The sequence below is a fragment of the Epargyreus clarus genome, unplaced genomic scaffold (genome assembly GCF_041222505.1).
Source record: "Epargyreus clarus isolate Ecla_fem2 unplaced genomic scaffold, WU_Ecla_fem_2.2 ptg000026l, whole genome shotgun sequence".
NCBI lineage: Eukaryota > Metazoa > Arthropoda > Insecta > Lepidoptera > Hesperiidae > Epargyreus > Epargyreus clarus.
This window is the reverse complement of record NW_027332233.1, coordinates 7,421,159-7,447,959: the sequence shown is the minus strand read 5'-3', so window position 1 is coordinate 7,447,959 and position 26,801 is coordinate 7,421,159. Positions and strand designations below refer to the sequence as shown.

The 26,801-nt window shown below is 35.1% G+C and overlaps 1 protein-coding gene across 9 annotated transcripts in view; it reads left to right on the top strand.

Annotated features, from left to right (window-relative positions):
* Positions 1 to 26,801, top strand: part of baz (par-3 family cell polarity regulator) — a 68,728-nt gene that overhangs the window by 7,177 nt on the left and 34,750 nt on the right. Inside the window, exons 1-2 of one of the 9 annotated variants that reach the window (XM_073088268.1) lie at positions 18,173 to 18,273; positions 21,303 to 21,539. The exons of 3 other annotated variants lie outside the window; for them this stretch is intronic. In XM_073088268.1, the coding sequence (XP_072944369.1) occupies positions 21,420 to 21,539 (120 nt within the window). In that variant the 5' untranslated portion in view covers positions 18,173 to 18,273; positions 21,303 to 21,419. Of the gene's footprint in view, positions 1 to 18,172; positions 18,382 to 21,302; positions 21,540 to 26,801 lie in introns of those variants that run through there. 5 more of the 9 variants (XM_073088271.1, XM_073088272.1, XM_073088269.1 and 2 more) reach the window with 5 other exon arrangements.

Genomic DNA, 26,801 nt, shown 5'->3' with positions numbered 1-26,801 from the left:
TTCGTAATTCTGAATATTTTTGAATCCTTGACAAATATGTAGTTTTGCTTATCACCGCGCACATTTTAGGCTATCCACTTTTAATATAGATATATAATTGTTAAAACGACAGGGCTAATAACTAAAACTAAAAAATCCAAAGAATTATTGATGGTCAACATTTAAATGAACTAATGACTATTTTGAACGGGGTATTTCCCAAACACATTTAAAATTAGCAACTTACAGTATATTATGTATTTTATTCATAATATTGTCACGTATTGAGGCCAATTTCGCGACACTCCCAGCTGTATATCATATACCTTATATACCAACTAGATCCAGTAACGTTATCAGTTAGAAACTTGATCTCCGCAGGTTTGAGCGAGGCAGTTTAGAGCCGGATTATCTCTACGTGTTGTAACGTTGTAATTTTAAGAGTTGCGAGTGTACGGAGATTAATCATCTGGGTAGTCACAAGTCAGTCAAGCCTGTGGAAGTTGTTTTAAATACCTGCAATAAATTTACGCTAACTTACAGTAACGAGAGCTTAGATAACTTTATTACATTTTTATATTAAGGATTTTTAAATTATTATTTTTAAGTTCTATGATGAAAAATGTTGACTGTATATATATAATGGTTACTTACAAATTTACTATTATTTATAACACAATGATCGACTTAATGATAACCAGACAGTGCTCAAGTCTTACTAATATCACAAATTCTAAAATTCCTTTGCACTCTACCTTTACGGTTTTGTCGATTTTCATGAAAGACATTAAATATGTAGAGTAGGCAAAATAATATATGATCCATTTATTCTCTATTAAAGGAATTAAACAGTGCATGACAATGATGCAAATTTAAACAATGTGATGAATTTGTATTAAATACAGTAAGTAGAGCATATTATTTATATAATTGACAACAGGAAACTCAACTCTACACGCCAATAATTAATTTCATACCTGGATCTTGTGTTGTTCTAATCTCTAGTTCAATATATTTACATATTCTATTTAGAATGCACAATATGTAATACATTTACATATGATTATCATTGGCATTGCACTTGTTAAGGAGTGGGGGTACTTGTTAGATCACAAGTTCCTATGTCATGTACTTACTTCATGATTATTAATTAATTATAATATAAGGTACAGAATAATTAATAATACGGTAGTATGTAAATATTATTAAAGCAATAATTATTGATGCATTAAATTATACTTCTGTGAAAGCTCTGTTGCCTATAATAGATTAAAAAACAACAAAACAAAATGTTATAAAAATAATAGGTTATTGATATCGTCGTAGCACAGGAAAACGCATTTGTTGCATAAATTCCATTTAATTTACTTGATATAGAAAATGTGATTCATGCCGTCTTTATTACTAGTATATCGAGGGTTTCATGTACTTATTTTTTATATCCTGATTTATAATATTTCTGTTAATGTTTCAATATTGAATAAAACACATTAAAAGCCAAATGAACACATGACTAAAACTACACACCAGTAGGCATACATAGATAACGGCTACGTCGTTTAAATTCATCAGAAATTTACCATGCCACGCTGTGTTATGCTGGTGACTCACGTAGAACCCGTCATAGATTAACACTCAGAGTTACTCTACAATTGGCTACGCGATATAAAATACACATACATGTACATATATAGCTATGCTATTGTCGATGTGTTCACATACCATGATACCGTTTGGGTTTTGTATTTTTTTCTGATGGTAGTTGACTAGGTATGAAAGAAGAGATAATATATTATACTTAATCTCTGATGTAAAGGGTATTCGTTGGATATTATAAACAGGGACTGTAACAGTAGAAACTTCTACTATATTTTATTTTCTTACTTCTATATACATTGTTTTCATACTAAAGTACGCTAACTACGTAAACCTGCTTTAGGTTTTTGACTTTAATTGTCAATTTACTGCATACAGTTGTTAAAGTTTTTCAACCCTAAATAATAATAGAAGCCTAAAGTAAGTAATGAACTGAATTGCTTAATATTTTAGAGATAAACACTACTTGAAAATGTATTTACTTTATATGACATTGAGTCAAGAGCTTTAAACATTGTAATAGCCTATAAACAAAGGCTAGTTTCATAGCAATGTTCGAACTGTTTGATCAATAGAGAATTCGCAGTTGCAAACGCTTCGTGTTGCATGTCTTAAACCTATATCCGGAAATCTCAATCTAATAGCGATAGAAGGATATACTCTGTTATGATTTGTTTTATCAATGTTCATCTATAAATACATTGATGTTTCACAATCAAGCTTGTTAAGAAAGCTTTGAAAACCACGAGCGGTTTCTTCAGTAAAATAAACTAAATTTGTGATTTAAAAATTTATAAACTTGTTAACAGATATTTGAACTATAAAGATATTTTGAGCATTTTAGAGTTCGTATAGGGAAGGTCCACTTTATATTGATTAAAATAATAACAACTAGGTACGTATTTCATACATAACAGATCTTAAAGTAAGAACAGAATAATTCTCACGATCGTGTTTAACATCCCCAGTACAAAAGGTATTTGATTATTATTAAAGAAGTCTTAACTTGATGAAATGATCACCGCCGGAGTGTGATGTGACCGAAACAATGGAACATCACACGATCATTGTTATCTCAAATGCTTCCTAAACGTAACAAACTTTGATAAGTAAAATAGAAAGATACTTCACCGCCATGAAATCAAATGAAGTCACAAAAGGATGATTTTATCATTTAGGTACTTATTGAATTCTTGACAAATAAAAACATTTTTAGTGAAAATTTACGTATAAATACTTAATACTACATAACTTAGGTAATAAATAAATAAGTATTTCAAACATTTTAGGGACAGGAACGGAGACGTGTAAACACTTTATTTATGCAACTATTTCAATTCTCAAAACTGGTTACACTTTCTTATTAGGAGAGATCAATCTCTGTATTTTACTGATCTAAGGTAACAAAGTTTAGTTTTTCTTACGGTTTCAAGGTCGCTTGGCAGTTAGGCCACGCAGTCTACGAATTCTGCAATATACTTACATTCGAATTGAAAGTGATAAACTTCACGCTTATCGAATATTTCATGTGACGTTTTCCGATAATGCTGTAGGTATTTTGAATTTCTTGTTTTCAAATTATTCGGTAGCTATTTGTAGAGTCGCGTGAAGTAATAAGTAAGTACATAAATAAATGAATAATACCATTACTTCGGCATATACCTAAACTTGTAGAGCGGCATAGAGCTTTTTTTCTCTATTTTTTGTTTTTTGTTGACGCCCTCGTCAAACCTTCAAAAGGTACCCGACGCCATGGGAGTGACGCCGTGTTATGTGGGATTTTTACCGCACTAAAGCCCCCCCGGTGGCCGTCCTCAGCGTTTCGTGGAGAACTCCGGGATCTCCAACGGAACACAACCGGAGTCCTCCTAACGCGATGCCCTTCTATCGAGCTCTGCCCTGGGGGAGCAATTTACGCTCCTCTCACATCCCCTAGTGATTACAGCGATATGCGACCACACAAAACCGCTGTCCTTCCCGGGGTCGCTTGCTGGACGGTTTGAGCTCCCACTCTTGCCGCCCGCAACCCCGAAAGCCCCTTTTAGTCGCCTCTTACGACAGGTAGGGGATATCGTAGCCCTATTCTGGTCCCGGTACTACAGGGACAAGAGCTTTTTTTACCCAAGACCTTTTTTTAACGGGACGTTATTTATAATATCAATCTATCCATTGTTTTGTCTACCAATAATTGAAGAACAGGAATTGTCTAATTTTGATCTTTGGGAGGCAAAAATCGGATATGTTGATTATTAATAATGAACGTATAGTTACTAATTAATAACAAATTTAACACATCGACGCACAATTCATAAATACAATTTAATATTAATTAGTTAAACTACATTTATACATTATTTTTTATAAGTAAATAAAATATGAGCTCATTGACTAGACGAAATGATTTATTTGAAAAGGATTTACTACGTTAAAGATTATTATTTACAACACAAAATAAAACTATTATTCAATACTTTGAAATGAATTAGACCACGTGGTTATCGACAACCTTACGAACTACCTGCTGGTCTCAGGTAGTAGAGCTATTCTATAATTTAAGCGTCCTCACGGCACCAACAAAAGATTTTTTACTTTCACCATATTTTCTTTTGGTATAGAGGATTTTGGTAAAAAAAGTATGTAGTAAATGTCGGTTTCCTCTGTTACCCGAAATGTTGTACTACCTACTGATTACGGTTGATGTATCCTGATAGCGTAAGAATGGAAATACTTTATATTTCAATTTTATTACAAATTTGACATTGAATTTGAAATGAGTAGACATTTCAAAATAAATATTGTTCAATTCAATACTTGAATGCCATTATATTTATAATAATACCTGTAAATCACACGGCAAATTTACGAAGGTACTTTTACGATATATTAAACCGTATACTACTGTAAAAGTACAGTTAAAAGTACAGGTTACGTAAGGGTACCTGTTTGTGGAGCTGATTTTGTTACCTATTAAAAGTAATAAGGGTACCTGTTTGTGGAGCTGATTTTGTTACCTATTAAAAGTAATAGGTAACAAAATCAGCTCCACAAACAGGTACCCTTACGTAAACCCAAATACTTACAAAAATAGAAGTGTGTTTAATCTCGTCTTGTATAAAATCTCGAAATATCTTCACGTAAAGTAATGGGCGAGCCCACGTCGGATGCGTAGTGTCTCGTTGAGGCGTGGTTTTTGTCCGTAATTACTGGGACTAGCCCTGTCCAAGGAATGCTACCTGCGATCCTTTTACAGAATCGTAGATCCGTTCGTCTAGGCCAGGGATTCTCAAATTTGTAGGTCCAAGATTTTGTTAGTATTGATGAAACATACATGCCTGATGGTAACTGCCGTCATGTAAATCTGAAACTAACTCCACATAAACTATGTGTTTTGCCTGGAGGCTGGAGCTGATCATAAACCTGTTGCCACTTGCCTCTCCTGAGGGCTAAGATGGTCGCCGCATAGTTAGTTAGCCGTCATCCAGGCCTTTCTAACGCAAGAACTGCTAGAAATTGATATAGGGGTGCTACCTGGTGAACCCATACTAGTTCTACCAATTATTGATATCCTTTCGTACCTCTTTTACATTTTCAAAATAAAGCGGACCCCTAAACGCATACATACATACATACATAGGTCAAAATAATTCTATGCAAAAAATAAACAGTCTCGAAAAGCAAAGGATATGTTATTAAATTTAATGTGATGGTTTCATGTCTTAATTTTGTTGTTTGTTGCATCTAAGCAGCGGCATTACCTATGTAATTTTATCGTATACTCTCTACGATTAATTGGCGTAAATAAAGGGACGCGTTCAGCTTTGAGAAGCTCTGGTCTATCCTCGCTATAAAATCATTCGGAACAAAACCGAGCGAGCATTTCTTTATTCTACGAGCGCTTCTCAAGTTTATTGTCCTCCTATTTATAGATCCTTTCTCGGGATTACTTGCCTTAAATATGAGAAGTCTTCATTAAATTCGTATTGAGCTTGAGACAATAGTGGGTTCTATGGGCCCGCATCGATTTCTTAGGCGAAAAACGTTCGAGAGCCCCGCATGGCATTTTAATTCTATGGGAAATGTTGAACACTTGTCCGTCGTGACACATCCTTTAAATGTCAAGTTATAAGAATTTCACTAACGCCGTTATTAATATTCAATCCATTCCATGTTTTGCTGCAAAGATCGATTTGACAATTTCTTCATACAATTTATTGTTAAATTTTGATTTTTTGTAGGCAGAAATTGGATCGATCGATAAAGGATGAAATAGTATAAATAATAAATAAATTGATTTCTTACAGAAATACCATTACATGTATGCATTACAAAATAATAATTAATAATAGAAGGTGGTTGAATTAATTATATTTCTTTCTGCTTTTGTTCCGCTCTACCGAATTAGGTAAATACTTTTGTTGACTGAAACATTGTAGTTGTTTTCGGTGGACATATAACAAAAGTAATTAATAAATGTTGCTTTTATTAAATAACAGGTAAGTACACTATGTCAATATGTGTGATTCAATTAGTTATTAGTATAAGACGTCACTTTGCTGAAATCCACGATATAAAGTTGGGTTAAACCTACTTCTACTAACATATATTTTAAACCGTGAACCACTTTCCCTCCCACATACGATACGTGATCGTGTAAAAAGTAATAGAGACCACCATGTATGCCATCACGTATTTAACTCCAAATCAGAGTATCATTCTTGTAAATTGTCTATCACGCAGCAGTGATGGCCTAGTGGTTAAGAAAATCGGCCTCTCGATTCACGGGTCCGAGATTCAAATCCCAAGCACGCACTTCTATTAAATTTATGTGCGTATTAGACACATTAGAATTATCACGGTGAAGAAAAACATCGTGAGGAAACCTGAGATATTTATAAAAAAAAATCAAACCCTTCTCATTCTCTCACTGCTGGGCTCGGGTCTCCTACTCGAGCCCAGCAGTGAGACAATAATGGGTTGATGATAATGACGCTTGATTATTAAGTCATTAAATTTCAGCCTTCGACAGCTATTTCTTGCCCCTCCATCTTCAACTTTAGTTCCAAACGATCCATTGCTGTAATAGTTATACGTCTTACTGTTTTCGTCACGGTGAGGACAGTAATCTACCACCAACAATCAACCGTTATCGTCAGCTGTCAATCGGTTTAATCGTAGGCGTGGGCATTACGAATGCCATACCCGAGGTCGCACTGCGTGGGCAACAATCCCAACATAGTGCTTAGATGATTGTGATTTTAAAATCTAGAATACTGGCTATTCGGGACTTGACAAAGTTTTCGGGCCTTAAATTGAACTTTTACGTTGGAGTATTTTGTTTGAACTTCGAAGAGCCATAATAATATGATATTATATATATTCTTAATCAGCCAGTAAATCCATAAACCATGAAATATATGATGAGAAAAAGTAAAAAAAAAAGTTAAAAGTTTGTGTTAGTCGGTAAATACTACACTTTTTTTGTTGAAAGAGTTATCAGTTTGTTTTTGCCATTTTCACAATGTTTCGTTATTAGCACGGTTTATGTAGTTACAAGTTAACAATTACAACTTCCATTAAATAAACCAGTCAGAGAGGCCTAATAAATTTAAGGAAATCCTCGTTCCAGTCGATGAATGCATAGGGAAAGGGACACATTATTATTGTAGTCATGCAGTGTAAGTAACATAATGTATACGGATATAAGAATCGGAAATAAAAGAACTTTCAACGTTATGTTATGTTATTTTCTAATTACTTACCTGTGATTTAAATTAATTGCATATTTGCATTGTATGTTTCTTGCAAGCTTACACGATAACAAATGTTTCTATTATGTTGCTTACGCAAGCTTGCCAAATCTCCACAAATACAAGCGTGTGGATAGAGCGTTTGACGTGGTTTGTGTTGATTTGGAAGCGCTTATAAAAGCTTTTGATGAAACATATTATGTTCTCTACAAATGTTTGGAGTTTGTGGCAAACGTCAAGCGCGTGGACGCAGCATTAGGATTTATATAAATTGTATAGCTAATAGTCTATATCTCGCTAAGTAAAGCTAGATATTGAAAAACAGTTTAACAAAGGGCGATTAAATACCTAATGATATTTTCCGTCCGTCAATACTGGTAGCTGAGAACATGTTTAATAAAATTCGCTCGTACAAGCAGTTTACACGTGCATAATATATACCGAGGTATTGTTAAGGCTGATGACTGTAGTGCGGAAAATGGAACAAAACACGCCTGGCGACACCCGTGGCCGGTGGCTGGCTGGCTGTCACGCGGCTATTGTTCCAGCGCGCCAGTTCACGACCTACACATCACACCACATTGTGTAGTGGGCCCCGTTGTCACTTAGTAACTTACTAAAGTTGTATGAAAGTTAACTTTATAGCCACGTGGTTTATCGAGGAGTTATATAGTATAGGTAGGACTTCTTAATAACAAACACAGGTAAGGTACATCCTTACCTGTGTTGTATTATTAGTGACACTGTTATGTAATGCTGTACATGTTGTACATCCGTTAGCGAAATGGTCGCCATATTTTATACTCATATTCGTTCTGCTATTACTAAGTATTGTTCCAAGTCGAAGAGCAGAAGTAAAAAGTATCCAATATGGTTTTCTAATAAATTAATCAGGATCTTGCGCGAAAAACTAAAGTATAGAAATAAACTTAGAAAATTTAACAACAACCCTCTGGATAGACTATCTTTTGATTTAGCAAAGAAACGTGCTGATCATGAAATGACTAACTGCTATAACGCTTACATACATCGACTTGAACAGAATTTCAAATCTAACCCCAAACTTTTCTGGTCTTTTATAAAGCATAAAAAAAAGAGTCAGAATTTGTATCCCGCTGAAATGTCTCTTGATAGCAGCACTGCTACCAACGGAAATGATATTTGCAATCTGTTTGCTAAGAACTTCTGTGCCGCTTTTAGTACTGTTCCTTTTGACTATCCTTCTTCAGGTCCTAGCGATCGGGTAGATATGCTGACGAGTAACTACCTTACATTAATAAAATTTAAAGACGATCAAGTTTTAAAGGTTTTAAAAAAACTTGATTTGTATAAGGGTGCAGGGTCTGACGAGATACCTTCGGTCTTCGTATCTAGATGCGCTCAAGCATTAGCTAGACCGCTGACAATGATACATATATAACAAGTCCTTGTCAAGTGGCATTTTTCCTACGTGCTGGAAGTCGGCACTTGTAGTTCCTATTTTCAAGAAGGGTAGAAAGGAGAACGGGAAGGATCGATATGGGTCTGTAATTCTAATAGAGAATTACAGACCCATATCGATCCTTCCCGTGCTGGCTAAAGTCTTTTAACAGCTAATTCATCCTATTTTAACTTGGCACCTTAAACCCATTATGAATACTCGTCAACATGGCTTCTTGAAAGCTAGGTCTACAACTTCTAACCTTACGTGTTTTATTAATGATGTGTCCTTGGCACTCGACCAGCGCTCTTCAGTCGATGCGATTTACACCGATTTCAGCAAGGCATTCGATCGAGTAAACCACAAAGTATTACGTCATAAGCTTTCAATTCATGGAATTGCTGAACCACTTCTGAGTTGGTGTGATTCGTATTTGACAAATAGGGAATCTCGTGTAGTAGCTAATGGTTACTCTTCGCAATCGTTCTTAGCACATTCTGTAGTACCACAAGGTTCACATTTGGGTCCACTTTTCTTTAATGTTTTCATTAACGACATAGGTGGTTGCTTCGCCCAGTCCAAATATTACGTATATGCAGATGATTTAAAGTTTTTTAGGCCTGTAAACTCTTCCTTGGAAGCGGTGCTGTTACAAAAAGACCTTAATCAATTAGTAGCTTGGTGTGGGAATAACGGTATGCACCTAAATGTGTCCAAGTGTAACTATATTCGTTTCTCGCGCAAGAAACACGATTCTTCTAACGAATACAAAGTTGGAGACACTTCATTACTCCAAGTAAATAGTATAACAGATCTCGGCATTACACTAGACAGTAAGCTGCGCTTCAACAATCATATAGACACTGTCTGCTCAAAAGCGTTCAAAAATCTGGGTTTCGTTTTACGCAATATTCGCGAATTTAAAGCTAGCGAAACAAAAATCCTTTTATATAACTCTTTAGTTCGTAGCGGATTGGAATACTGTAGCGTAGCCTGGAAGCCATACTATGAAATTTATATCAAACGTATTGAAAGCGTACAGAGACGTTTTCTTAGGCACCTAATTTACTCGTGTAATATGGCAAATAAAATTATCTCCTATAACGACAGATTGACTTTTTTTAAAATGCAAACATTAAAGGATCGAAGACGTATGCTGGACATGGTGTTTCTTTTTAGGCTTGTAAATGGCTCTTTGGACGTGTCGGAACTATTAACATCCTTAAACTTTTCTCAACTCAAAATTCAACATTATTAAAGACATACCATGTAACTCTAACTTGGGCATATAAATTCTCCTTTAAACAGAATTATTAGGGAATATAATAAGACTGTAAAAACTATAGAATTGGACCTATTTCTGGACACCACACGTAGCCTTAAAAATAAACTTTTTGCAATCTCTGGATAACTTAATAATTAATTAAATTGTGTTTTAATTTTTTTTGATATATTTTAAATTGTATGCAATTTTGTAATGTATGGATTATTTTAATCTCTGTTCGACTGTCATATACAATCTATATTTGCCATTTAATTTAATGTTAATATAATTTAATTTAACCTTATTTTTGTGTAAACTGATGTCTTGTTTTCATGCTGTCATTGCCTATAATTATTCTAGCACTTACCTTGTACTTTTGTGTATTGTTTAATTTAAAATGTAAAGGTGTAATGAATGTTGGCAACCTTTAATAAATAAATAAATAATAGTGTCACTAATATTACCATCAGTAAATTTATTACAAGTATAATAATATATGTATGTTGCAATTTTTGACGTCTAATTTTACAGCTATTAAGTTTTTAATTGTTAATCAATATATTACATGTATGCTGGCACACACTAGGTTTCTTAACAGATTGCTGTAGTAATACGTCTGATGAATATACATAAAAGCTTTGATATCTAAATCGTGCTGAGAATTAAATAACAATTCTCATTCGCAATACAATATGACCTATAGCATAAGCACACATAATGACTATAATATTACCTAATACATATTACATATGACATAACCATATACATATATAATATATATGTACGTAATGTCTGATATTCTTATGAACTTTATTACATTCTTTACTCCTTTTTTACGATAAATGATGCAATCGATCATGCAGTCCATCTGACTGTAAATGACTTCTTCCGCCCTATAACATCGATAATCTATTAATCAAATAATTATGTCCGTTTTTGAATAACTTACATAGCCTAAAAAGACGAAGGCAAAGCCACGCGCTTTATTAAGTATATCATAGAGGTATTTTATATAGGTATCTTGCTGAAGTTAGAACTTTAATTGCCTTGCACTCTTAAGCCCTCTGAGTTAACCACAGAAGCAAGAAATCTATCGTCAAATATGACCCTTGCTTAAAAAACGCAGGTTTTTGTCCTCGTTTTTATATCTCTTGATATATTCACAATCCACGGAATGTTTATTGATTTCTGCATTATCTGTAATGTTCATTGTGGCCTAGTTTGGTTGTCCGATAAGAAAAATCGTATTTAAATAAACTTCATCGTTGAGTACCTAAGTGCCAACAAAAAGAACTACCTATAGATATGCTTGTAAAATAGAAATTATTTTTTGTTGAGTTTTACATTTTATAATTTGTGAGCTTCGATCAACAATTGATCGAAGTTTGTGAGCTACTGATCCATTTTCTATTCCTACATCTGTCAACTATGTATTTATTTATTTATTAAGTTTGCCAATGGTAACATCACATAGGTACTTTACACATTTACATGGAGGTACTTTATATTGATCAATATCTATTGATAATATCTTTAGACCTTCCTTAAAAAGATTTTCGGACTTTTGTAGTCGCTTAGCTTCACCGTGCTTGTCACCGCAGTAGATAACTTCGTTAAAAGACGCTGCTGCTGTCTCCAGGATTTCATTCCATAGCTAGTTTTCGCAAGAAGATGGAAGTGTGTCTTATTCGAGGCCGACATTAAACGCTCCGTAGCCATGGTTATATCGATATCTAACAAGATTGAAGTCCTACCAAAAGTCGGTCACGAATACGTTGCTAATGTTATATATTCGGATTAAGCTAGTGTAGTTTGTTTAAGCTATACACTCCAGTTAAGATGACACTGACCTGTTGATATAACCTTTGTGAAGTAGATTAGTGATCACGCGAGGAAAGTTTTATCATTATAAGATTTCAGTACCATTTAGGTACTACTAACACTTTTATTAAAGACTCATTGTACATACTCCTAAAATTACTACCTACAAACATAGATAAGTAAAAACTAATTCAACCAGGGTTTAGTTAGGTACTTGGTGATAGCGTTTTAAAAATAAATTATTACAGTAAGTAATCTTTTATGGCATGGTAATGTTATATCGTGTATGGGCACTGTAATTTTGAGAATTTTATTTGGAAGGAATGCACAAAATATGATACAAGTACGTACCTACAACCAGGTTACAATATTGTGAGTTGTGACAAAACTCGTGTAACATGATATAATTTTATTGTATATTTAGTACTTACTTGTTATAATAAAATGAACATGTATCCTGTTTGCCATTGATTGGAAGGAAAGTTAATTACAAAATAACCTGAATAATTGCGCCATCCCAATAATTATAATATTTAGCTACTGCTTAATTTATGTCCAATATTATGCTCTCCGGGCTTATCAAATAGGAATTCACTCATATTTAAAACAAAACATCAAACATTTTCCCACGAGTTTCGACGCAGGAATTGATAATGATAATTACGATAATACAGCAAATATTAAATTTGGCTGTGATAATGATAACATTACGACATAGCTGGCGATATTGATAACACAGGAAGCGGCAGAGCTTCCCGACCTATTCCACTAACCACTCTCAGTTTCTCCCACGGAGCGGTCACCCTCCGGTGGTCACCCCGCTAAATAATTCACGTGATAAAACATCAGCCGACGATACAATTACCCACTTTCCGGCTACCCGGTTTCCGTTCCAAGTGAGTAACGAAAGTGGTCTTACTTGTATGTTATGTGCTTCACTTGCCGTCACTACAGTTTTCCGACTCGGCACTGGGTTTCGGCTAGTTTTTGTTCGTCGGTGTCCTAATTACGTAATGCCGAACTTGTCTGCGTACGCCATCGTGGATTTGATTGCTTTAATAGCTTCTGGTTTTACGCTCCTGTGATGTGAGATGATGTCGAAACTTTCATCAAGTTAAGTGAGACACATTTAATGTTGTTCGCAAGAGGCGAGTTAAGTTTCGCAAATTATACTTAATTTCTTTACATCGTGTTTGAGACAAATCTTGTCGTATTTGAGAAAAGACCTTCCATCTATTTTAAGTTATGCAAACATTGTGTGGCTGCCAATTTAAAAATCATAGCAAGGTTAAATATTAACATCGATTAGACTTGAACACATTGAAAGTAGAACAGGTGAATGGCAGCCGAAATTCTAACGTACAATAGAAATCATAAGTTCATGTCATCATATACAATCGCCAGTACAAAAGAAAGTTAAGTAATTTTTGACTATTTTGTACGGCGCGGAACAGCCGTAGATTACGTTTGTACTCGTAATTAAGATTTCACTTTGAGGTTTTGAAATGGTTATCACGATTTTTAACAAATGCTTTGTAGTTAGCGAAATAGATGTTGGGTCTAAAAGGAAAATAAATAAAATTTCCAATTAGGAATTACTTAAGGCTTATTGATTTTATTACCGGTTTAATTATGGTCTTTTTTCAGAAAATTATAAACAATAGCTATAAATATAGACCTTGGTATAAAATTACACGAAAGAAATAACCAGTGATACAAAATAATCAGGGTAGAGTCAGTAGAGGCGCTTAAATATATTGTTATATTTGCCGATATATAATTATTATTTTTTCCATGCATATAAGTGAAATTTTGTTACCACATCTCACGACTTACCGGCAATAATCAGCTTATTCACAACGATCCGAATAGGAATATTTTGAAATATTTCCTCATGATCTTCAATGGATCGCCAGTATAATACGATTAAAGACATTATTATAGATATTGGTGACTCAATAATACGCATGAACTACAGCTCAGTTCACGCTAAAAGTAATTGAACCGGATCTGTAAACCTGCTCACAGATTAGCTCAATTCGTACAATATCTATAGATAGACTCATTCAGTATTTACACATCTAGGAATAATGAATCATACAACTTTTGATTCTATTTCGTAAGGACTTCATCTTATGGTATCGCAAATCATGTAATTTACACTTGGATTGTAGCTCAATGAATGTCAATAATAATGTACTCGTAAGTATTTGGATCGGTCTGGACTAGTCTGGAGCTACTTCCATACGTGTAATCATTATACGGTTACGGCAAAGGCTAACACTACAGACTAATTTATGAAAATTTCAATATCTTATTTTGTTTTACTGTTCATTTCTAATACTATAATTAAACTAATAATCTAATACTTTCATATTGAACGGAACGAAAAGTTTTTATAAATATGTGGTACTTAGTGTTGCTATAATTATTGTGTCAGTTCTCATCCCCATTGTGAAAGTTTTCATATCAATGCAAGTTCACGGTGATCGTTATTACGATGATCATTCAATTAAAGAGATCTCCATTGTTCCGGAGTAGAGCAAACTAGAAATTGATTTTCTCGTCAGGTGTCGTGTTGATTGCAATTTATTGTGGGGGGCACGTGAAAATACATTGTTTTTGATCGATGCTACTGCTACAAACATGTTATGGGAATTAGAAAAAAATGTGTATAACGGTTTTTGGTTTGTTTTTTATAATATAGGAGTAGCAGACGAGCATGCAGTCCACCTGATGGTAAGTGGCTACTGCCGCCCATGGACGTCTGTAATCAACCCCAGATAGGATTAGATATTCCCACCTGAGTTCGGCCACAGATGCGCCGTTTCCCTGATGACTAAGCTGGAACGCCTCGGAAAAGTCGGTTTCCCTTACCACACCCTTCAAACCGGAACACAACAGCGCCTAGCACTGCTGTTATTAGGTAGAAATAGGTGTGGCGGTGGTGCCGCCGGAGTCGAACCACAAAGGGTTCTACCACCTTCTAAAACATGCCTTCAGTAATTCTTTTATCGTCGTCAACCTCATTATTGTTTGCTGGGCACGGGTGCCCTCTCAAGATGAGAAGAGCTAGGCCATAGTCCAACGCGCTGGCCAAGTGCGAATTGGTAGACAGTTCTTTCATAATAATATCGAATAAGCGTAGGAAGGTTTAAGTTGAGGGTCGGTCATTGAACTCTAAATGAATGTAATATCTGTAATAACAAGGATCTAATCTTGTCTTCAAACTTAACTTACTCTTAATCGGAGATCAATCTTTAGAGTCTGGTGGTGGCTATAACCACTCTATAGAATTATTTGGTAGTGACAACTTTACATATAAGTTGTAAAATGATATTTATATAGTCTGTTGGACAAATGAATACTTGCTCCCTCTATGAGGTGTTTATAGAGCATGACATGAACACCGCGGCGACAGGATATATAATATACTCTACTTCCTGTAGCATGTAGGCTTTTTGGTTATTTGGTATAAAAATGTTCATTAAAATAAGTAGAATTATAAATAATTGATAAGTATGTATTTATCTCGTATCTAATCGCTATAATAGTACAAGTTACTAAATACAAGTACCTACATATTTAATGTTTTTTTTTTTAATTTAGGAAATTCTTATCAGATAACTGAATCTCTATATTATACCATAGCTTCTAATATTTCGTCAGCTTTATGTAAATTTTAAGATTTATTCTGTAATTAATGGACTTTCCCAGCTTATGACTTCATTGTCGTAATTACACAAACGCGTCACACCTACTTCAGTAGTCGGTACATTAATTACAATTAATCACTTCAAAAGTCGCCGACAAAGCTTGCGCAGACAAATTTGTGGGTCAATACACTTTGTTACACATTTAGATCCAGTTTAAAAGCCTTGCATAGCAATTTATGTAAATAGCAAGTGAGCGTAAAATACCTGAGATCGATAAAATACCAGCCGAGAACAACAACCTACAAGTTGGGCCGCTTTTGTCAAAGTTACACGCGATAATAGTTCTTACGTAGTGATAATAGTTGCTAGATCGGTGTGTGTAATTGTAAATTGTGTGCGGTACTTTGTCGAGTGTACTTGTAGTTAGAGTAATCCCATAAAAGGCCTGACGACTTCCCGATAGCAGGACTAATACGTAAAACTAGGCGAGCATCTGACAGGCTTCCTTCTACCCGCTTGGTATGCTGATGTAAGTTTCAAGTGATTAACATTTTTGTAAGGATTTTTATTAAAAGGATATTAAGAGAGAGTCTGAAGTGAAATGATTAAATAAGGGTCTAAATAAAAGCGAGCTTTATGAACGTAAGGTGTTAACATTTTAAACTCTCAATGGGAGTGAGGTCAACACTTTGTCGCAATTTTGGCTATGAGGTCGCACGGTGTCAATGTCAAGTATATAATTTGTATAATAATCAGAATAAATAATGAATCATTTGATATATATTCATTATACCGGCAGGGCAGTAGATAAAGGCGTAGAGTCTTGGGTTAGTTTTGATCGGTACCTTAGCTTTTATACCTACTGAAATTTAGTCTGATATGACTAATCGTGTATACTTATTTATATACTAATAAATAATGTATTAATGAATTGCAAAATATTAAAAACGTAAACATATATTTGAGTAGGTAGTACCACAACGTTAAATAAATGTATAGGTCCAGTCTCTTATGTTAAGTAGGAACAGGTACTTGTTTAGGCAAAGGCAAGTTAAATCAAATGATTATAAATTTAAATCATTTTTTTTATTTAGATAGAGTCAAACAGTTATGATTTTTAAAGTGTCCACTTCCGTGAGGCATTTACAAATATTTATCAGGTAAGTGTTTGATAAAAAAAGTAAATATGTAATTGTAGGTAATGTGTATGTAGCAAAGTAGATGTATTTATGACGATTATTTGTAAATGAGTAACCAACGGTTAATATCAAATGTGTAACGACGGTTACAAAACGGCTGATAAGTTAAACCACAGGTGCTAAATGTGAGGTGGGGGAATGGCCGATAGCAAGTATCCTTCGCCATATGTAATTGGTCTTGTAACATTCTAAGTAACACATAGTGACATCTGGTGTATGGAAGCCGAAACAACCTTAGTATGCATAGCACAGCATAAGTTGTAACATAATTTAAGGAATTTGATTTGTATTCTAATATTTAATTTATTCGTCTTTATCCATAGTATGGCTTCTTTTTTCCTTTTAATGTTTAAACAATATCAATTAAAGTTAACTGTACCATTCTTGTCAGCTAGGTTAGTAGCTAAATAGCAGTCCATGTAGTACTCCATGCTTGTCACAGATGGCGTTATTAACAGTTGTTCTCTATTAATTATTTAATCGGTGATAAATATTATTCAATTAATATCTACCGTTGTGTATATAATACAACTAAAATATGTCGTAATTAACGAATTCATTTCTAATTTAAGGCAAAGATTCCGATTAAGAATCAGTGTACTAAATTGAAATCAATTCATTAGCATTATTTAGGTACTTTGACCTTTCCTTGTTCTCTTATTTAGGTAAGAGAATGCATTGCGTGGTAAGAGCCCGTGTAAGAAATGCGTGATAAATAGCGTCCTTGAATCGGACGGGAACTGGTCGCAGCGCCCCAAGTGGCGCGCGTTCCGCTGGGTGCTCCGTCGCGCTTCGCCACTCTCGCCGCGCCATTGACCCTAACACATTTAAACCACCCTTTCCATTGTGCGATAATATTTGAAGATTTTCGTTATCATTTTTTTTTCAAATGAATATTGTTACTAATTCCTTAATTTAATAAGTTCCTTGCAGGTTGCTTTTGCTTACGATTTTCTTTATAGTTTAGTCTGCAATGACAAATATTTTGCTTACAGGGTTGCCATAAGCTTAATTTCTCGAGGGACCGATCGACTCTATCAAATGCTTTTTCCACACGATATGACACGATGTAATATAAGTTTCAATCAGTTTGATGAGTATAACCTATCCTATCTGCCTAGTTTTGGATTTAGTCGGATATTTATTCTGCCATACAATTTCTTGCTGAAAAGCCCACATTGGTAATTAGTAATTACAGATAGTGATGAGCGAAAGAGGAAAAACTTGTCCTATACTTACAAAATGTTTTCATGCGGATGAATCAGTCTTGCCATATGTGGGTAGCTAAGTTCAATGATACCTTACTCGCCAGTGTTGCCACAGACCGAGGAAACTGCCTCCTTCAGTTACCAGTTGTGGTGGCACAGGTGTTGTGATTGTTTACACGGTGCGAACTCAATTCAATGGCTCGCTCGCGGAGGGGGGCGAAGTGGCGACCCATCGGCCCTCCCCGTGCCCCGCGGTGATCGCGACCGGCGCACGCGCAGAAAGTCGAGCCAGTTGCCCGCCGCGCAGCCTCCTGTTTGTTTACATCGATAATACTTTGTGACGTTAACTTTAATACTCAACAGCGTTGATTATTACATCAGTGGTACAGTGTTTCGCTTATTAAGGTTCAGTGATCGCATTGATAAACGTGGTATCTAATGACCAACCTCGCTCGTAGAAGGCATTGTCGTGTTGCACGCTTGCCAGTTAGGTATTTGTATTTGCACAGTTGGATACTGCTTGATGATAATGTAACAGACAGTGAAGGTTATAATCTGTCGGTAATCACATGAAAAGTGCTAGATTTCAGAGGTAACTAAAATGTTATGCCGATCGTACAGAACAAAAATTTTAGACCATTATGTGCGGTGTTTTTGCTGAACGAAAAGCGGATATTAAAAGGTTTACGGTTAAATAATTAAACCTTTGGAATAACACAAGCAGCTCTGGGTCTAGAACCAGTGTGGCGTGACTGCACGCAAGTTCGACGCTCTTGTTCGATTGCGGTGGATAATGCAACAATTATAAGTAACTTAACATTACTTACTTTACTAATAAATCTTAATATGCCTCGTTGCATAGAGAGTTCTGCATGGAATTCTTCGCCGACCACTTTCTTTCCCTTTTCGGTTCATGAATTACATTATAACTTAACTTTCTAACAATGAAACCACGTTATACCTTATGTTAGTTAATATGACGTGTACTAATTAGGTATTAATGATTATGACTACTTAGTATTGAGTACGAAAGATAACATGATTGCGTTAATGACAGAAATATTGTAAAATGATTGACTATTGTTTCTTTCTGTAAGTTAATCAGGTCATAAATGACACGAAATCAACTTGTGTTAAGTTTTACTTGAACATACTGTTCAATTAAAATAAAATACACGAAAACAAAAAAAAAAACGAAAATAATCCATTTCGTAGATTTTATTTTAAATTGCAAGTACTTCAAGTCTCCGCCAGATTGCACTAGAGACCCTAATAAGCTATTATTTAGTATGATTGCCCAGAGCTTACTATGTATTGTAAGTTTCAAAGCGAATTGTAACATAATAGCTGGCATCGATCTAGATACCCAGATCCCGACATCAGTAGAAAGCATCGTGAGACTCAGAGATAGTTCCAACCCGCAATTTCTGAAACATTACAAGTTTTTATCGCATTTCTTATATTATTTAATATATCGATCAAGTTTACTCGTTAATGGTATCTAGCCATGGCTTCAAGTACCTAGTTAATGTTCTTCTAAACATTGAAGTACTGATATGTATTACTATTCTCTAAGTTAATTGTATGAGAATCTAATGTATTACAACAACGATTTTCAGATCTTTTCAAGATTCTTCTGCTATAAAGCTTCTATCAAAATCACCTATTCAAAACAAATATCTAGAATTAAGTACATAATTAATTTTCATTTCCGTTGTATGAACTCTATATGGCCCTTGTTTGAGACAGGTATCATATGTATTACCTACTTTTAAAAGATTTCTGTCAATATGGAAGGGTGCCTAGATGTAGACTTAATGCGAATCAAATGCCATTCTCTGTATGGACAGTCCCACGTTATTTCAGCGCATTCTTCTGATAACCTCCACTAAGAGCTGACAATGGCTCAGCTCGCAATGAATAGCCCGGTGTGGTAACACCGAGGTAACGACTGTGTTAATCGGCGATTGTTCAAGATTAACATCTGGGGTTGCCAACTCCGAGGGAATTTTGCTTGATTAGCTGTAAAGTATTTTCATAGGCACATACCTAAGAGTACGTTAATTATGTTGCTTGGTTAGTTATACAAAATTTAAATTTCCATGAAAATCCCAAAAATTGCTTAAGTATCGATATGAAATCGTATTTTTGTCTAATCGTGTCACTAATTCAGCCATGTGTGACTAATTAAGCTAGTTAAACACCGAACCCCTTTCTAAAAGATTAATGCATATTGGAATAAAAATATCATCAACTACAAAAGTAAAGCTTAAGGTATGTTTTCAAATTCCCCAATTTTTCTTTCTTTGAAATATTTTTCTTGTAAGTTTTGTTGATGCAAAAACGATAAATAAGTATTATTGTCTAATACATATACATACAATATACATACTTATCAATCTATATGTAAATGCAATCGCAAATGGAGTGGAACTCTACACCGGTGCTCTCCGGTGACAAATCACAACGTAACATTAGACATTCCCTTTCTTTGTCCTATTTGCTCACTGAGCGATATAAGATAAACTTACATATTAAAGTAGGAGAAATTGCAAAGAACCCATCAATTACGAATTTTATCATCGTTTTTAAAGTATATCTATCCATGTAGAACGACATCGAGATAAGTTGTTCCGAGATTATTTAAATGTCTTTTTATGATCGTTTATTATCCAAGTAATTGTAGAGAAATTACAGTTATATTTAATGTCGTTAACAAAAAGAGGCATAATACACATTGCTTATTTATATTTTCTCGTAAAAGATAGAGTAGAAATCATATAAAAAAGATTCCACATAGTATGGATTTATTAATTTCATCATAAGATTATGTTTAGAAATTGATGATTCGAATTCCTTAATTATTTGGTTACCGACTTTATGAATGGAGACACGCGCATATCAGACTATAACCTTAGCTATTTGTTTTAACTCTGCTTTGTTAAGGTGTTGCAATTGGAGGGGCGTTAATTTACAGATAACGATAAAACGATAAGGTAATTGAGGCCGCTAGACCGCACTGTTCTCAGCGTCATTCGCTAATTTTTTCCACACTTTTTGCACGTCTGCAAATCGCGTTCGTCAATTCACTAATGCGTCAGCACTTGCGGGCTGAATATAATATTGACAGCCAATATTTGTTTAACGAATGCCGACCGAGAATTCATTTATTATTATGAACGTGTTGGTTCAAAGTGCGCGGTAAAATAATTGGCTGCTTAAATTCGAATTTCGAACTTTTTATAAGTTTCAAACGATGCGATGCAACGGATATTTACGTAGAATCATACCTAGGATATTTACAGTTTTTTAATGTCCATCTCAGAACCTGACGTGGCTTAACATAAAAAGTGATTATTTTATTAACATAATTATTGTTTTCTCTGCAATCTGCAATACTTTATGAGTGCAGAGTCGTGATCGCACAATGCCTTCTACTTGACGAGTTGACACAATACATGTAGAATTATAGATCGTTAGAAAGGTGGTGTTGTGGTGTTCAATAGTGATGTTATAGTGTAAAGATACGATGAAGGACGCTCCAAGGTGTGAGGATGTGGCCGACAAGCTAGTGAGGCTTTTCGGGTGGCGGCAGACGTATCCGGTACAGAAGCTGCAAAGGAATTTGTTGCCACAGAACAATGAAACGGTAAGAATTAGGTATTGTCGATATTAGTTTCTATACATTAACTTAAGACATTCGACTATTTAATGCCAATAGACGGGACATGGGGAGGACAAGTGGCATCCACCCGTTATTATTGGTTGTAAGTTTATCGAAAATTTATATTCTATACTAGTGGTGCCCGCGGCTTCACCCGCATTTTAAAGAAATAATATGACATACATAAAAAGGAAAATTTGTACCTGCATTGGAATGACAGTGGTGCCATCTGTCGAAAATTGGTCTTACCAACTCCCAAACCCTCGTGGGCTCTTGGACAACAACTTTGCTTAAGATTATCACTTGATCAAATGCGTAGTTCCCGATTCTATAACTACTTACGAATTAAAAATTAATTAAAAAAAACCTTTTCCCACGGACAAAATTGTGAATCTAAACCATTCTCAAGTCCCCTTGAACACACACAACAAATTTCATCAAAATCAGTCCAGTCGTTTAGGAGGAGTTCAGTGACATACACACGCACATAAGAAATATATATATATATATATATATATATTATATAAAGATATTTATACGACTGTGAGTAATGAAACAAGGCTGGTATTAGTGTGAAACGGGATGAAAATTTGTATGAAAATATTGACAATTGGACATTGAAAATGTAAATAGGAGCTGTAGAGTCCATTGTAGAGTGGACTTGCAGCTCTACATCTACAGCTCTATATATTTAATCTTTTTGATTTAAACACTGTTATAATTAGAATTGGTGAAAGTAAATATGATCAATGATCATATACTTTACATGTATTTATATTTTCATAAACGCGTACTTAATTTTTGTATTTACAAGTATTCTATTAGTTTTAATAATATTATTAGATAATTAATATCAATATGGTTCGTGCTCTATACACTTTTTCAAATATTCACGTATAAGACCATGGTATTTCACAATATTTTAAATGTAAAAATAAATTTTATATGCAATATCTTTACAACACAAATGTAAAAGCTTACAAAATAGAGTCTAGTTATATTTAAAGAGCGCTTCAACGTATATCCGGCTTCAATTAACAAAAACTAAGCAGCAGCACGGTAGCAGATGACTTACACGTGAAGGCATTGTGAACAGGCACTTTCTCGAGCCTATTGTGATCTGAAAGTGTTGGAAAGTACCGCTAGGTGTAATTATGCTGTCGATGTCATATGATTTACGTGTAAGTAGACGTAGTAAGTCATATTAATTTATTAGGTAAATATTTTTTTATAATATTTTTTTTTATAATATAAGGGTAGCAGACGAGCATGCAGTCCACCTGATGGTAAATGGCTACTGCCGCCCATGGACATCTGTAATCAACCCCAGATAGGATTAGATATTCCTACCTGAGGTCGGCCACAGATGCGCCGCTACCCCTGAGGACTAAGCTGGAACGCCTCGGAAAAGTATGTCTCCCTTACCACACCCTTCAAACCGGAACACAGCAGCGCCTAACACTGCTGTTATTAGGTAGAATTAGGTAGAAATAACTTTCATCCCCTACATAGAGAGTGATCTGGAGATGAATTATCTAAAACTACGCAATATATTATGTCAGATACGGTTTAACTGTACCTACCTATTACGTACTTACAAATTTCATGCAACTGTGCCCACTGGTTAAATATTTACATCGCCTGATAGTCAGTGGTAAAGATACATTAAGTAAGAACCTAGATCAAGAAAACCGAAGAATTTCGAGGTTAAAATCTGTATTTTCAGGAATTCTTATGTAATCTATATACCACTGCTGTCTGATCTTGTAGAATGGACTCTATTTAGGCTATGAATGCTGGTGAAATTCTAGATGGACGATAGGTAGGACTTATTTACTTAAAACTAACATAGGTTTATATAACATGTCCCTGTAGTTCCGGGACCAGAATAGGGCTACGGTATCCCCTGCCTGTCGTAAGAGGCGACTAAAAGGGGCTTTCGGGGTTACGGGCGGCAAGAGTGGGAGCTCGAACCGCCCGGCTAGCGACCCCGGGAAGGACGACGGTATGTGTGGTCGCATTCCGTCGTATACACCAGACGGTGTGGTGACACAAAGTCACCTGGGCGGAGCCCGACGGGGCAGTGCGCTGAGAGGACTCCGGTCGCGTTCCTTTGGAGATCCCGGAGTCCTCTACGCAGCGCCGAGGACGGCCACCGGGGGGGTTTTAGTGCGGTAAAAGTCCCACATAACCCCGTGTCGCTCCCACGGCACCGGGTACCTTTTGAAGGTTTCCCCCTCGAAAAGAAAAAAAAAAAAAAAAAAAAAAAGGTTTATATAACAATACTACTAAGTATCGCATTAAGATATTCTTGCCATTGCAAAGATACTTACAAGAAACGAATATGTAGTCAAAACACTAAGAAACTGCGATATTATACAATTATCTATACAATATACAAGTAAATCTACATAGATAGTAATTGATAGTTACGATGAGCGGTAATACCAGCCTTAGCACAAGGCTAATCTCGCATTCCTGTGATACCAGCGGTCTCTAATGAGTAACCACAGGTGTGGAGATAACATTGTTGATAACGATAGCTTATTTAAATAACTCTAATATTAAGGTTTAAAAATACGCCGTTTGGAGGCCTTACATTACTGATTGAAATTGGGTTATTATTTTATGTAGAATAGACTTGTTAATAAGTATTTGGGTGTATCTATATTGAGGCTTGGTTTTGAATTCTATAAGCGACTTTTTTTAAATTGCATAACATTGTTTTTGTAATGCAGTCGTCGTAAATCCTATCACTATTTCGATTTTCTATTAGGTGAATGCCGTTTAACCATTAATTTCCCACTGCTGGGTATGGGTTTCCACTCTCCTCTCGCTCGGTGTGAGAGGAATTTAGATCAAAGTTCACTGCATTGGCAATGTGCGAATTTGCAGATTTCACACATCCCTGACAACTTTTAAAGAACTATCAGGCATGCAGGTTTCCCCGTGGTATTTTTATTATTGCTTAAGCTAGCGATAATTACTTAATTTCTAATCACACATTCAAGCGTGAGTAAGATTTCAACCTCGAAACTTCCATTGATAGAGTTTTGTTTATGATAGTGGTTAGCAACACGGTGGTGCTAGTTGGATGCCGCCTAACTTTCATCTGAAGGAACTCGATCCTCAGGATTAACAATGCATCTGCGATCTGCCTTGGATAGAAACTCTGTAGGTATGTTTTGGCTACAGACTTCCAAGGGCGGCAGAACCTTACCTTCAGATAAACTGCAAGCTTAATTAGTTCATTACTAATGCAATCCCATAAAAACCATACTGAATGTGACACGAAACATATTCAGATCAGGCCACGAGAACGATCAATTCATTCACGAATATTTGCATTGATAACTGCCATCAATATCCCATTGTCCTGCACTTGCATAGCCTTCAGTCCATAATCGACTTGCTTTGCACGAATGGCTTTACGAGTAGGCTTGCCATCCGACTCATGCCATTGTTGACGGTTCACAACTTCCTGTGCATTCAACACTTTGAATTAACGACCTTTCAAAGTTAACTATTTGCGGGTTTATTTCAATTAACGGCTAATCATTAAAAAGTAACGGCAGCTTTATGTTGCGTACAAGCGAATCTGCAAACTTAATTAAGTAAGTAGATTATTATCGTTTGGAGAAAAACTGCTGTTTCAGATTTTCAGAAAAAGTTTAATAGTCTGCTTGGAACTTAGACATTATGTTTTATGTTATTACTAGATGACCCGGTGAACTTCGTACCACCTAATTATGAGTGACTATCTGTACCTCGTGGTTTCACTCGTGTAATTTATGTATTATGTCCATAAACTACTGGTAAATATTAGGAAATGGCCACAGGAGAACAGGAAAATAAAAAATACAATTAAATAAAATTCACTCTACCTCTCTGCACTCTGTTATTTTTTTACCGACTTCAAAAAGGAGGTGGTTATCAATTCGGCCGGTATCTTTTTTTTATGTATGTACACGAATTACTCCGCCGTTAGTGAACCGATTTTAATAATTATTTTTTTATTGTGTTATTTTTTATTGTAGGTTCTAATGAAATTACAAAGTCAGTGCATCATTGACTATTTAAGGGTCTGATAATGTGGCTCGGAGACAAAATATGTAACTCCTCAACCGATGGGGATATTTGAGTTGTGTTTGAAGATATTTGGTGTAAGTTCTAACGAAATTGCAAAGTCAGTTCATCATTGACTATTTAAGGGTCTGATAATGTGGCTCGGAGACAAAATATGTAACTCCTCAACCGATGGGGATATTTGAGTTGTGTTTGAAGATATTTGGTGTAAGTTCTAACGAAATTGCAAAGTCAGTTCATCATTGACTATTTAAGGGTCTGATAATGTGGCTCGGAGACAAAATATGTAACTCCTCAACCGATGGGAATAATTGAGTCGTGTTTGAAGATATTTGGTGTAGGAGGTTCTAATGAAATTGCAAATCATTGACTATTTAGTTAGGTTAGGTTGGAACACATAAGACAATATAAAACTAAGCGTGCAGGGCGCGGCAGCGCCCTGCGTGCGGGCGGTTCCAATCAATGTAAATTCAGACCGTACCTTAATTCATGATCACGTTTATACAATTTTATATAAATGTTATTATGTCATCACTAAAAAGGGTAAAAAAATTTTTAACAAAAAATACAACCGACTTCTATGTCACTACATAGTAAAAAATAATTCAAATAAATGTTGGTTTAGTACATATTTCTGAAGTCGGCGCTCAATATATTTCGTTCGAATTATTTTTTACTTTGTAGTGACATAGAAGTCGGTTGTATTTTTTGTTTTTTTTTTTTTTCAAACACGCGAAAAGAAGTACCTATAACTTCAATCACGGTTTCTTTTAAAGGTAGTTTATTTACTTATAGTACTCTAATCGGGTTGTTGAATAGCTAAAAATGCTGAAACAGGTGTGTAAATAGAAAGGCGATTTATAACAGTCTTAAGGGTTGATCTAAAAAAACAAACAGTGACTCAGATGCTTCATTATGTCTTATGATAATTTTCTTAGTGCTCCAAATTAACGGATATTAAATTAAAGTTCCATATTAAATGTCCCTAAAGGTTGATTTTCCAAAAACGGTGAAAAATGTGTTCTATTATTTTGAATCAAAAAGCTAAATTCCAATTTTCATAGACTTTGCTTCAAAATCTGCCGATTTCTAAACGAAGTGTCTTCTAAAGCCAAATGCAAATTTTTACAGTTTTTGCTTCCAAATTAACGGATTTTAATA